The sequence below is a fragment of the Lynx canadensis genome, chromosome C1 (assembly GCF_007474595.2).
Source record: "Lynx canadensis isolate LIC74 chromosome C1, mLynCan4.pri.v2, whole genome shotgun sequence".
Lineage (NCBI taxonomy): Eukaryota > Metazoa > Chordata > Mammalia > Carnivora > Felidae > Lynx > Lynx canadensis.
Genome location: NC_044310.1, coordinates 43,952,108 through 43,964,317, shown reverse-complemented (window position 1 = coordinate 43,964,317; position 12,210 = coordinate 43,952,108). Strand labels below are relative to the sequence as shown.

General features: G+C 39.2%; 1 protein-coding gene across 1 annotated transcript in view; it reads right to left on the bottom strand.

Moving 5' to 3' along the window:
* Positions 1-12,210, bottom strand: part of TTC4 (tetratricopeptide repeat domain 4) — a 31,383-nt gene that overhangs the window by 16,653 nt on the left and 2,520 nt on the right. The window contains exons 4-5 of the mRNA XM_030324439.2: positions 7,562-7,639; positions 5,995-6,119 (exon numbers count right to left, since the gene is read on the bottom strand). Coding sequence (XP_030180299.1) covers positions 5,995-6,119; positions 7,562-7,639 — 203 coding nt within the window. The remainder of the gene's footprint in view (positions 1-5,994; positions 6,120-7,561; positions 7,640-12,210) is intronic.

Sequence of the window (12,210 nt, the reverse complement as noted above, 5' to 3'; positions counted from 1 at the left end):
TATATTCCAGATAATGTCCCTTAACAGGAGGCGCTTGGGTGACTCAGTTGGTTAAGGATCCAAATCTTCATTTCAGCTCAGGTCATGATCTCATGGTTCATAAGTTTGAGACCACATCGGACTCTGTGCTGACAGTGTGGAGGCTGCTTGGGATTCTCTCTCTCCCCCTCTTTCTCTGCCCTTCCCCTGCTCGCTCTCTCTCTCAAAAATAAAACAGATAAAACTTAAAAAAAACAACCCTTAACAGATACATGATTTTCAAATATTCTCCCATTGTGTGGGCTGTCTTTCCACTTTCTCAATGGTAGCCTCTGAAGCACAATAGTTTTTACCTTTGATGACGTCCAGTTTATCTATTTTGTTGTTTCTTGTGCTTTTTGTGTCATATCTAAGAAACCATTGCCTAATCCAAGGTCATGAAGATTAATGCCAACATTTTAAGAGTTCTATAGCTTTGGGGTGCCTGGGTGGCTCAATTGGTTAAGTGTCTGACTCCTGATTTCAGCTAGGTTGTGATCTCTCAGTTCATGAGACTGAGCCCCACATCAGGCTCAGTGCTGACAGCTCCAAGCCTCCTTGAGATTCTCTCCCACCTCCCTGTCCCCCACCTCCCATCCCTTCCCCATGCCCTCTCTAAAAAAAAAAAAAAAAAAAAAAAAAAAAAAAAAAAAAAAAAAAAAAAAAAAAAAAAAAAAAAAAAAAAAAAAAAAAGAGTTTTGTAGCTTTGCTCTTCCATTTAGGTCTTTGATCCATGTTGCATACGAAATGAGGTAGGAGTCCAAATTCATGCTTTGCATGGGGATATACAGTTGTTCCAGCATCGTTTATTGACAAGACTGTTCCTTCCCCATTGAATAGTTCAGGTACCCTTGATGAACATTAACTGTCCATGAATGTGAGGGTTTACTTCTGAGCTCTCAATTCTGTTACACCTATAGGTCTGTCCTTCTGCCAGTACCATAATGTCTTGATTACTACAGTAGTAAGATTGAAATTTTAGTAAGATTTGAAATTGGGAAGTGTCAGTGCTCTAACTTAATGCTTTTTAGGATTGTTTTTGGCTATTCTGGGTACCTCGAATTTACATATGAATATCAGAATCAGTCTGTCAATATTCTGCAAAGCAGCCAGTTAGAAATTTGATACACACTGGGTTGAATCTATACACCAATTTGGGGAGCACTGTCGTCTTAACAATATTAAGATGATTCAGGGGCGCCTGGGTGTCTCAGTCGGTTAAGCATCTGACTGCCGCTCAGGTCATGATCTCACGGTTAGTTGGGTTTGAGCCCCACATCAGGCTCTGTGCCTACAGCTCAGAGCCTGGAGCCTGCTTCGGGTTCTGTGTCTCCCTCTCTCTCTGTCCCTCCCACTCTCACACTCTTCTCTCTCAAAAATAAACAAAAAAATTTAAAAAAGATCTGATTTATGAATGTCTTCCTATTTTCTTATATTTAATTTCTTTAAACAATGTTTTATATTTTCGGATTATAAGTTTTATGCTACTTTATTTATTCCTAAATATTTTATTCTTTCTGATGCTATTATAGATGGAATTGTTTTCTTAATTTCATATTTGGAATGTTCACCAACAGCTTGCTAAACTAATTTATTAGTTCCAATAGATTTTTAGTGGATTCCTTAGGATTTTTTATATATAAGATTGTATCATTTGTAAATCAAGAGTGTTCCTTCTTTTTTGAAGGATAGGTTTGCTGGATATAGAGTTCTTAGTTGACAGTCTTTCTTTCAGCACTTTGAATGACAATCCATGGAACCCTTTGGCTTCCGTGGCTTCTGATGAGAAATCAGCTGTTACTTTTATTGAGGCTCTCTTATACATGAAGAGTCACTTCTCCCTTGATGCTTTTAACATTCTTGTTTTTGATTTTCAACAGTTTGATTATGCTATGTCCAGGTACAGATTTCTTTAAGTTGATCCTACTTGGAGTTTGTTAAGCTTCTTAGAAGGGTAGATAACTGCTTTTTATCAAATCTGGGAAGTTTTGGCTTTATCTCTTCAAGTATTCTTTTGTCTCTTTTTCTTTCTCCTGTCCTGGGACTCCCACGTCTATGATGATATACTTGATGGCATCCAACACGCCGCTCAGTCTCTCTTCATGTTTCTTTATTCTTCTTTCTGTTCCTCACGCTGGGTGATCACAACTGACCTATCTTCACAGTTCTGCTGTTAAGCCCTTTAGTGAACTTTTCATTTCAGTTATACTTTTCAACTACAGAATTTCTATTTGATTCTTTTTTATAATTTATTGATAGTCTCTATTTGGTAAGACATTGTTCTCATTTTTTTTTTTTTAATTCTTTAGTTCTTTCTTTTGTTCTAGAACATACTGGAAAGAGCTGGTTTAAAGTCTTTATAAGTCTCATGTCTGGGCTTCCTCAGGGACATTTTCTATTGATTTTTTTCCTGTGTATGGATCATACTTTCTTATTTCTTTGCATGTCTTGTAATTTTGTATTGAAAACCAGACATTTAAAATAATACAATATGGCAACTCTGGAAATTGCATTCTCCTCTCTCTTTCCCCTCCAGTTTTTGATATTGCTTCTCCTATTGTTTTAATTACTTTCCTGAACTAATTCTATAAAGCGTGTATTCTGTTTTATGTGACATGAAAGTCCCTGAATAGTTAGTTTAGTGGTCAGCCAATGATTGGACAGATTTCCCTAAACGCCTGAAGGCAAAAAGTCTCCCACTCTTTGCTGGAGGGCTCTCTGTGCATATTGTGGCACACCTTCAACACTCACCCACTGTTTACAATGCAGCCTTAGCCTTCCCTTACAGCTTTCACAGAGCCTCCAAGTCAGCCAGAGGTAAAAGCTAAGGGCCTTCTTAGATCTTTCCTGAGCACATGCATAGCCCTGGACACACATGTCACCTTGCAGATCTTCAGGAATATGTTGGAGCTTTTCAAAGCCCCTGCAGAATCTCATTTCCCAGCTTTTCCTTTTAAGTATTCTGGTAAGCCTACTGTTTGCCCTGTTATGCACTATCTCAGGCAGTGGCAATCTTAACTAATTCCTTCTAATTATTTCTGACACACCCCTTCTTCCCACCCAGCTCCCCCACCCCCAAAAGCTTTTCATACTGGGATAGCTCGAAGATGAGTTAAATTAAATCAGCCTGGTGAGTGGGGTCTTCTTGGAAACCACCCAGATGGTCAAATAATGACAATTCTCTAGGAACGGGGCTTTGAAAGGGCTCTAATCCTATCTGCCTCCTCTGGTGGCTGCCAAGCTGCTCATTTTCACCATGATTCTTTCAAGGCTACTGTGGTAGTAGGGAAATGGAAATAGGGAATAGGAGATGGGAACAGGGTAAGTAAAAATGTCACAAAGCTTGCTCTGCTTATTGGAGGTTCAGACACTTTTCCTGAATAAACACTCCCTGATTGCTGCAAGCCTTTGGCTCATTTCAGAGTTCTGAAAAAGTTGATGGACCATTTTGCCAGTTTTCCATACATTTTTATCAAGTAAAGAATTTTAGCAGGTCTTTAATTGGCCATTTTTGCTGATGTCACTTCTCTCTGCCAATTTATCTACTTGTTCTATCAATTACTGAGTGATGTTGACATCTATACCTATTTGTAGATTTGTCTCGTTTATCAATTTTTTTGCTTCATGCATCTTGAAGTGCTCTTCTTACTTTACATACATATTTAGAATTGTTAAATGTTCTTGATAAGCTTTTATCATTTAAAAAATTCCATACTTTATTTCTGGTAATAAATACCAGATGGTATTGATGGCTGTTTTGTCTGATTTTACCATCACCATATGAGGTCTGTTGCGTACACACACCAAGCACACAGGAATCCAGAATTAGTTTATACTCAGATATAGAATAATCCTGATACTCAGCAAGCAGTGTTACCTATACCCAATATCAGGCTTTGGAGCCCTGAAATCTTCCTTTAACTGTGCCTGTGCTACAGAGCCTGCAGCTTTCATTTAGGTCCACTATGGGTTTTTTTGTGGATTAGCTTGGCTATGGCCTTACACAGTAGCCTGCGAGACATTCTCTCAGTTACCTAGGTTCAGAATTCTGTCACTGAGCCATGTGAGTCAACAGATATCTACTTTTTCTATCATTTTATATGTCCAGAATGACCTTTGACTAAAACCTACCCCTTTGTAGGGCCAGCTGAAGGCTCCCATAGCACTGAGAATTCCCCCTCCATAGTATAAGCAGTGCAGACAGACCTAGAACAATAATCAGGAGACTTGAAGTCCAGTTCCGGCTTTGTATTAATAGACATGCGAGGCAGTGACGCATAGGGACTAAGCACGTGGACTCTAGACCCAGACTGCCTGACTCTGACGCCCAGCTTCACCACAGCTACGTGACTTAGGCAGGTTCCTAGGAAATCTCTATGCTTTAGCTACCTACTCCTGAAAGGTGAATCAGAATAGTTCCTACCTTGTAGGGTTGTTGTGTGGTTTAAATGAATTCATTTAAGTAAAAATATTTAAATAGCACCTGGAAGATACAGCCAGTAAATGCTATCTAAATGCTGGACATTATTTTTCATACTGATGGTATTCTGCCAGTATTACTGTTTTATCATCACTGTTGCTACTACGTGCCAGAAATAGCATTTCATCAGCAAGTTATAGGTGTCTTAAAGCTGGGAGTTATACAACGCTGGCAGAAGCTTAAGGTTTTGTTTAATGTTCAACAAAAGCTCTTTCAAGAGCTTTACCCAGTGTGCAGACTACATTATGGCAGTCTTATGCCATTTCTTATTTATTCAAATCATAATAGCCACAAACTTATCAACTCCTTATAAGTCTAGAATGTACTAACACACACATTCTCATTCAACCCTCATAAAAGCCTGAGGCATATGTTATGTCCACAATTTTCAAAGAGGGGACTGAGTTTCAGAAATATCAAGAACTTGCCCATAGTTATGCTCTCTCTTGTCTGGAATGCTCTCCACTCCCCACACCCCACCCTCCAGCTGAGTAAACTTTTGCTCAATCTTCAAGAGATTAGACAGAAGCATCACCTCTTTCAGCCAGTCTTCTCTGCCATCCCCATTGCTGCCCTGCTCTCACCCAGGGCAGAGTTACATACTACTACTCTATATACTATATATTCTTGCTTGCCTCTGTCACATTATAACTATAAACAATAAACTTATTTGTGTTCTCCAGAGTTCCAAAGATAGGGAATAGTTCTGGGTTTGGTTTTTGTTTTTGTATGTTTATTTATTTATTTATTTATTTATTATTTTTTTTAATTAATTTTTTCAACGTTTATTTATTTTTGGGACAGAGAGAGAGCATGAACGGGCGAGGGGCAGAGAGAGAGGGAGACACAGAATGGGAAACAGGCTCCAGGCTCCGAGCCATCAGCCCAGAGCCCGACGCGGGGCTCGAACTCACGGAGCGCGAGATCGTGACCTGGCTGAAGTCGGACGCTTAACCAACTGCGCCACCCAGGCGCCCCTGTTTATTTATTTTTGACAGAGAGACAGAGCGCAAGCGGAGAGGCAGAGAGAGACGGAGACACAGAATCTGAAGCAGGCTCCAGGCTCTGAACTCTCAGTACAGAGCCCCATGTGGGGCTCGAACTCACAAACCAGGAGCTCATGACCCAGGCACCCTGGGTTTTGTTTTTCAAGAAGAAAAGTTGAGGTACCTGGGTGGCTCAGTCAGTTAAGCATCCAACTCTTGATTTCAGCTCAGGTCATGATCTTGAAGTTCAGAAGTTCAAGACCCATGTTGGGCTCTGCACTGACAGCAAGGAGACTGCTTGGGATTCTCTCTCTCCCTCTCTCTCTACATCTCCCCTGCTCATGCACACTTGCAAGCGCATACACTCTCTCTCTCTCTCTCAAAAAAAATATAAACATTTAAAAAAAAATAAGAAAAAGTTTACAGCAACCCAAAAGATACAATCTGGGAAATACTAAATAATTAATGCAAAGTAACAAATGCCAACTGGCTACTGATTCTGCCACCTACCTTCAGTTTGTCTGCTTTAGCCCTCATTTCCAGAAGCTTCTTCTCTCTGGCATCTATCTGCAACCCTTCATCACACCAGTTCACAGCCTCAGCAAAATTTTTCAGCTCCAAATGGCATAAGGCACCTGTAGAACCCAGAACCCTTAATATACGTGGACAATATGCATGGAAAGAGGCCTCCTTAAACAAGAACCCCCACCTCCACCAGCCAGCATTCTGAAGGGAAAACATGATTAAAGCCCCTTGTACTGCGTTCTCCAGACAAGGAAGAATATTTTGTGTATCTTAGATCAGAAAGATCTCTAGGGCCCATTCAGCTCAAAACTCCTGTAAGCATTCCTGGTATTAAGGGCTTTTAAAGTAGGGAAAGCTACAGCTTAATGGCAAAGAGCACAGACTTTGGAATCAGACAGATATGGGCTAGAAATCTGGCTCTGTCATTTACCAACTAGACATTAGACAAGGTACTGAGCACCTCCGAGCTTCAGGTTCCTCATCTGCAAATCAGAGTAAAGCCCATCTCAGATGATATTTTAAACGGAGACAGAAAGCAGAATTGACATTAGTCATTCATCAACGCAGTGGCAAGACCAAAGACAATGATCTCTCCTAAAACGGTGCCCAAAGGCAGCTGCCTCTCCTCTCGCCATGTTTGTTCTTCTCCAGTTAGCCCCTTTAGACTTTCCACAGAATTTCAAAATATCAGAACTGTGAGGACTTCGATGTCCACAGAATCTAACCTCATCTTCCAGAGATAGGCAAACTGATACTAAGAGTGGATGTCTTGCCATGGTCACATGCTGAGGTAAAACTGAATTCAGTCAAGGATTAGACTCCAGCTTGGAGCCAATTCCACAGGACTAGAGTGAATTTACTTGCTAATCTTTGAACAGTACCTTCTTTCCCTACAGCTGAGGAACACGGATCTACCTACCACCCCCTAACTACACATATCTAAAGAGGCAGAACTTTGATAAAGCATTTGGCTTAGGATAAAGCAGTTGGTCCATGGGGATGTAGGGAAGATTAATATGTGATGAATAAATTAAAGTTTACAAAGCACTTTTGAGCTTCTCAAAGAAAAGGTAAAATATAAAAGTAATATAGCACTATTATTACATAGAAAGGTCAGACCACAAAAGAAAATATAATCTGGGAACATCTCAGCATCAAGAGTTCTCAGCAAAGGTCCAATAACTTACCTTTTAATTAACATGGCATTTGAAAATCTCACCTTTCAATCAGCTAATTTGGAAAAAAAATTAGAATGCAGCTTCTGGAACTGCTTTATTTTAATTAATTTTATTATTAATTTAAAACGAGGAGTTTCAATTTCTCTACAAATTCTTAAACCATAAAGGGTTATATTATTCTCTGGAAAATTCTTTTAAAAATGGCATGCTGCTATTGATAATAACCAGGAACTTAATATCAAGAATGCAAAAATAAGGTGACTTCATTAGTATATCAGACTCTTAATATTAAAGCTTAAAATTCCTCAACTCTTGGTGCAGTAAGTGCCAACTTTTCCATGATGACAATCATACTGTGGTTCTATGATACTTACCTCTTATTATTGCTTTGAGGTGGCAGGGTTTTAGCTTTTTGGCAGCTGTCACATCATTGAGAGCAGAACGAAAATTGCCTAATAGTCACCATTTAGTAAAAGAGAAAACAAGATTGAGATCAGAATATTTGCAAAAATTTGTGTGTAGAGACATAGTCTTATACAGTCTTGGAGGAATATAAAAAAGAGCAATGGTTTTTAGAAAAAAATATAGTTGAGCTCATCAAGAGTCTTAGCAATATTTCTAACACTGGAAGCTCACAGAACAACTAAATGGCTAGCAAGCCCATGAAAAGATGCTCAACATCACCAATGACTGAAGAAATTGAAATTAACATGGAACTGGTAAAAATTAAAGACAGATAATATCCCGTATCGGTGAAGACATGGAAAAAGGGCACTCGTGTAAGGATAAATTAGCAAATTAGCATGTACTTTGGGTGTATACTCTCACCCAACAATATTCTTCTGGGAATTTATCCTTAAAAATACTTGGGCAGGGGCACCTGGGTGGCTCAGTCAGTTAAGTGTGCATCAACTCTTGATTCCGGCTCAGGTCACGATCTCACAGTTTGTGGGATTAAGCCCCACACTGGGCTCTTCACTGACAGCACAGAGCCTGCTTGAGATTCTGTCTCTGCCCCTCCGCTCCCTCTCAAAAATAAAAACATTAAAAAACAATACTTGGACAAATGTGCAAGGATAAATGTAAACGCATGTTAACTGCAGTGTTACTTTTAATTGTGAAATGCTGGTGATACCCTAACTATCCTCGATATGGTAATGACTAAATAAACTATGGTTATGCCCACAAATATATGGTCAACTAATCTTTGACAAAGCAGGAAAGAATATCCAATGGAAAAAAGACAGTCTCTTCAACAAACGGTGTTGGGAAAACTGGACAGCAACATGCAAAAGAATAAAACTGGACCACTTTCTCACACCATATATACAAACTCAAAATGGAAGAAAGATCTGAATATGAGACAGGAAACCATCAAAATCCTAGAGGGGAAAACAGGCAACAACCTCTCTGACTTCAGCTAGGGCAACTTCTGACTAGATACGTCTCAAAAGCAAATAGGAACTATTGCGACTTCATCAAGATAAAAAGTTTCTGGAAAGCGAAAGAAACAGTCAACAAGACTAAAAGGCAGCCTACGGAATGGGAGAAGATATTTGCAAATAATATATCAGATACAGGATTAGTATCCAAAATTCTATAAAGAACTTATCAAACTCAGCAGCCAAAAAACAAATAATCCACTTAAGAAATGGGCAGAAGACATGAATATACACTTTTCCAAAGAAGACACCCAGATGGCTAACAGACACATGAAAAGATGCTCAACATCACATCATCAGGGAAACACAAATCAAAACCACTAGGAGATACCATGTCACCACTGTCAGAATGGCTAAAATTAACAACTCAGGAAACAACAGATATTGGTGAGGATGTGGAGAAAGGGTTTGCACTGTTGGTGGGAATGCAAACTGGTGCAGCCACTCTGGAAAATAGTATGGAGATTCCTCAAAAAGTTAAAAATAGAACTACCCTACGACCTAGCAATTGCACTACTTGGTATTTATCCAAAGGATACAAAAATACAGATGTGAAGGGACACATGCACCCTAATGTTTATAAGAGCATTATCAATAATAGCAAAGAGCCCAAGTGTCCAATGACTAATGAATGGATAAAGAAGACACACACACACACATAGATATTACTCAGCCATCGAAAAGAATAAAATGTTGGGGCGCCTGGGTGGCTCAGTCGGTTAAGTGTCCGACTTCAGCTCAGGTCACAATCCTATGGTTCGTAGGTTCGACCCCCACATCGGGCTCTGTGCTGACAGCTTAGAGCCTGGAGCCTTCTTCAGATTCTGTGTCTCCCTCTCTCTCTGCCCCTCCCCTGCTTGTGCTCTGTCTCTTTCAAAAATAAATAAACATAAAAAAAAAATTTTTAAAAAGGAATAAAATGTTGCCATTTGCAACAATGTGGATGGAGCTAGAATGCATTACATTAAGGGAAATAAGGCAGGCAGAGGAAGACAAATCCATGAGATTTCATTCACATGTGGAATTTAAGAAACAAAACAGAAGAACATGGGGGAAGGGAAAAAAAAAAGAGATGGAAACAAACCATAAGAGACTCTTAACTATATATAGAGAACAAACTGAAGGTTGTTGGAGGGAAAGTGAGTGGGGGGATGGGCTAAAAGGGTGATGGGCATTAAGGAGGGCACTTGTGTTGAGCACTGGGTATTGTAAGTGATGAACCAATAAATTCTACTCTTGAAACCCATATTACATTATATGTTAACTAACTAGAATTTAAATAAAAATTTGGGAAACAAACTATGGTTAATCCATACTATTACATAGTATGCGGCCATTAAAAAAAAGAGTAAGATAGATCTGCATGTGAAAGGATCTGCACATGATAGGATGCCTGTACTACGTAGTTGTAAGTGGTTGTTCTATGTGTATAATGTCAATGTATAAAATGCAAATATGATTTTGTAAAACTAACCAATCTAAATATACAGGCATATGTACACACACATATGTATTTATAAATGTATTAAAAAAAAAAAAACGGTCTGCAATCACACACACACTGGTTATCCAAACTAGGAGGGCATGAAGTAGATTTTCACTTTCTAGTTTACTTAACAGTTTGGTATTTACCTATTATTTTCACTTCTAAAAATTCTAGCACAGGGGTCAGCAAAATTTTTCTGACCCTCTTCTGAAGGGCCATATAGATATAGTAAATATTTTAGGCCAAATATGATCTGTTACATATTCGTCTTTGCTTGTTTTATAATTCTTTAAAATATAAAAAACATTTTTAGCTCATAAGAAGCCAAGGATCCAGATGTGGCGTGTGAGCCATAGTCTGCCAAATCCTGCTTTAGCCTTAAGATGAATCAGAATTAGTGGAAAACTTTAACACTGTGTTCATTATTGCATTATTTTAAAACACCTAAAAGCAGCTGTATATTTAATAACAGCAAACAGTGAAGCCAATAGTGTAAACACTGGTGTGTCCAAATGATGCAGCTTTATGTAGCTATTAAAATAATATTCACAAATAATTTTAATGACAGGTAAAACTGTTTATATGTTATAAAATTAAGTGAAAAGAACGGAATACAATATTGGAAGAACAGCATATTAACTACAAAAAAATATATATATATATAAGAGATCCAAAGACTTCTGGTTAAAGGTGGTAGATTGAACCTTTAGATAAGGTAGATAAGGATTTAACTCAACCTCCACTACTTTTCCCCTTTCCCCCAAAGATGCCATAAACCCACAGAGACAAAAAGAGTAAGAATACAGAACACATTTTAAAGCCAGAAAACAAAGGGACAAGGGCTAAATGACCAATCAGGCCTAAGAAAACTGAATTCTAAGCCAGCAAAGGGAAAGCCCCAAAGCTAGTGAGTGGTACTGCAGAACCTAAAAGTACTCAGGACTAAGAAACTGACAGCACCAGGTACTTCTGGAAGTGTGGGTAAAGGGGTCTTCCATTTAGTGCGCTTTGAATCAAACCTGATTCTGCATACTAATCCTAGCACTGTGTACCCTTACACAATTCATTTTACTACATTTACTGTATTTTACGACAATTTCTTACTCTGACTAGGGAAAAAGCAGTCAAGCTCACCTACGTTACATAGTTGCTATGAGGTCAAGAGGGATGACAAATGTGGAAGTGCTCTGTGAGGTGTACCAGTGAGGTATCATTTAAGGAACAGCAGGGATTATCAAGCCTCTACTCCTCTAGCATCACACACACACACGGTTTTCTTCTTGCAAGGTGCTTCCTCTGGTCTTATTGGCCCTATACAGGACAGTCTTAAAGTTGCCCAAAGAACATGTAGCTATTGATCACAGTGAAATGCATAGCACACAGTAAATGCTTTATGTGTATTTACTGACTAAGGAAATGAATGAAACTCCTCAGGGAAAGGCCAGGTCTTACCCATCTCTGCAATGCCCATGCCTAGCACAGAACAAGAACTCAAGTTTGTCCGCTGAAGAAGAAAATGTATTCCTCCAGAAGTTAGAAAAATGGGTTTCCAGTCCTGGTTCTGACACCAACCAGAGGGTCCCTCTCTGGGTCTATGTAAAACGAGGGGTTGGTTGGCCCAAATAATCTCTTAAGTTCTATACCACTTTTACTATTTAGGATTGTATAATGAAACACACTAAAGGAGACAACAGTTGGAGCAGACTATGACTGGGGAGAAACTGCTCAAATGGTCCCACCTGACTCATCCCAGCTAGACTGCAAGGCTTATGCTCTACCAGTCCCTCAGAAATGCCCAAGGCCCCAGGTCGTCTTTCAACTCTATGATAAGAAACATGGGTCTAACATGACCAAGACTAGTCACCAGCAATAATGTTACCGAATAACCAGTGTTTCCCAAAGTCACATCTGCTCAACAGTCCTGCATGGTAATAAGCATTACTTGAAAAGGAGCTTACAAAAACATAAGAATCGTAAGGTAGGGTTCTTTGCTGTAGGTCATCCCAGCATCCTGAACATACTAATGTGAACTGCAAATCTGCAACAAAGCAGCAGCAAGTTCCAAATTTCCTTGTCTAAAGAGTATTTGTCACAT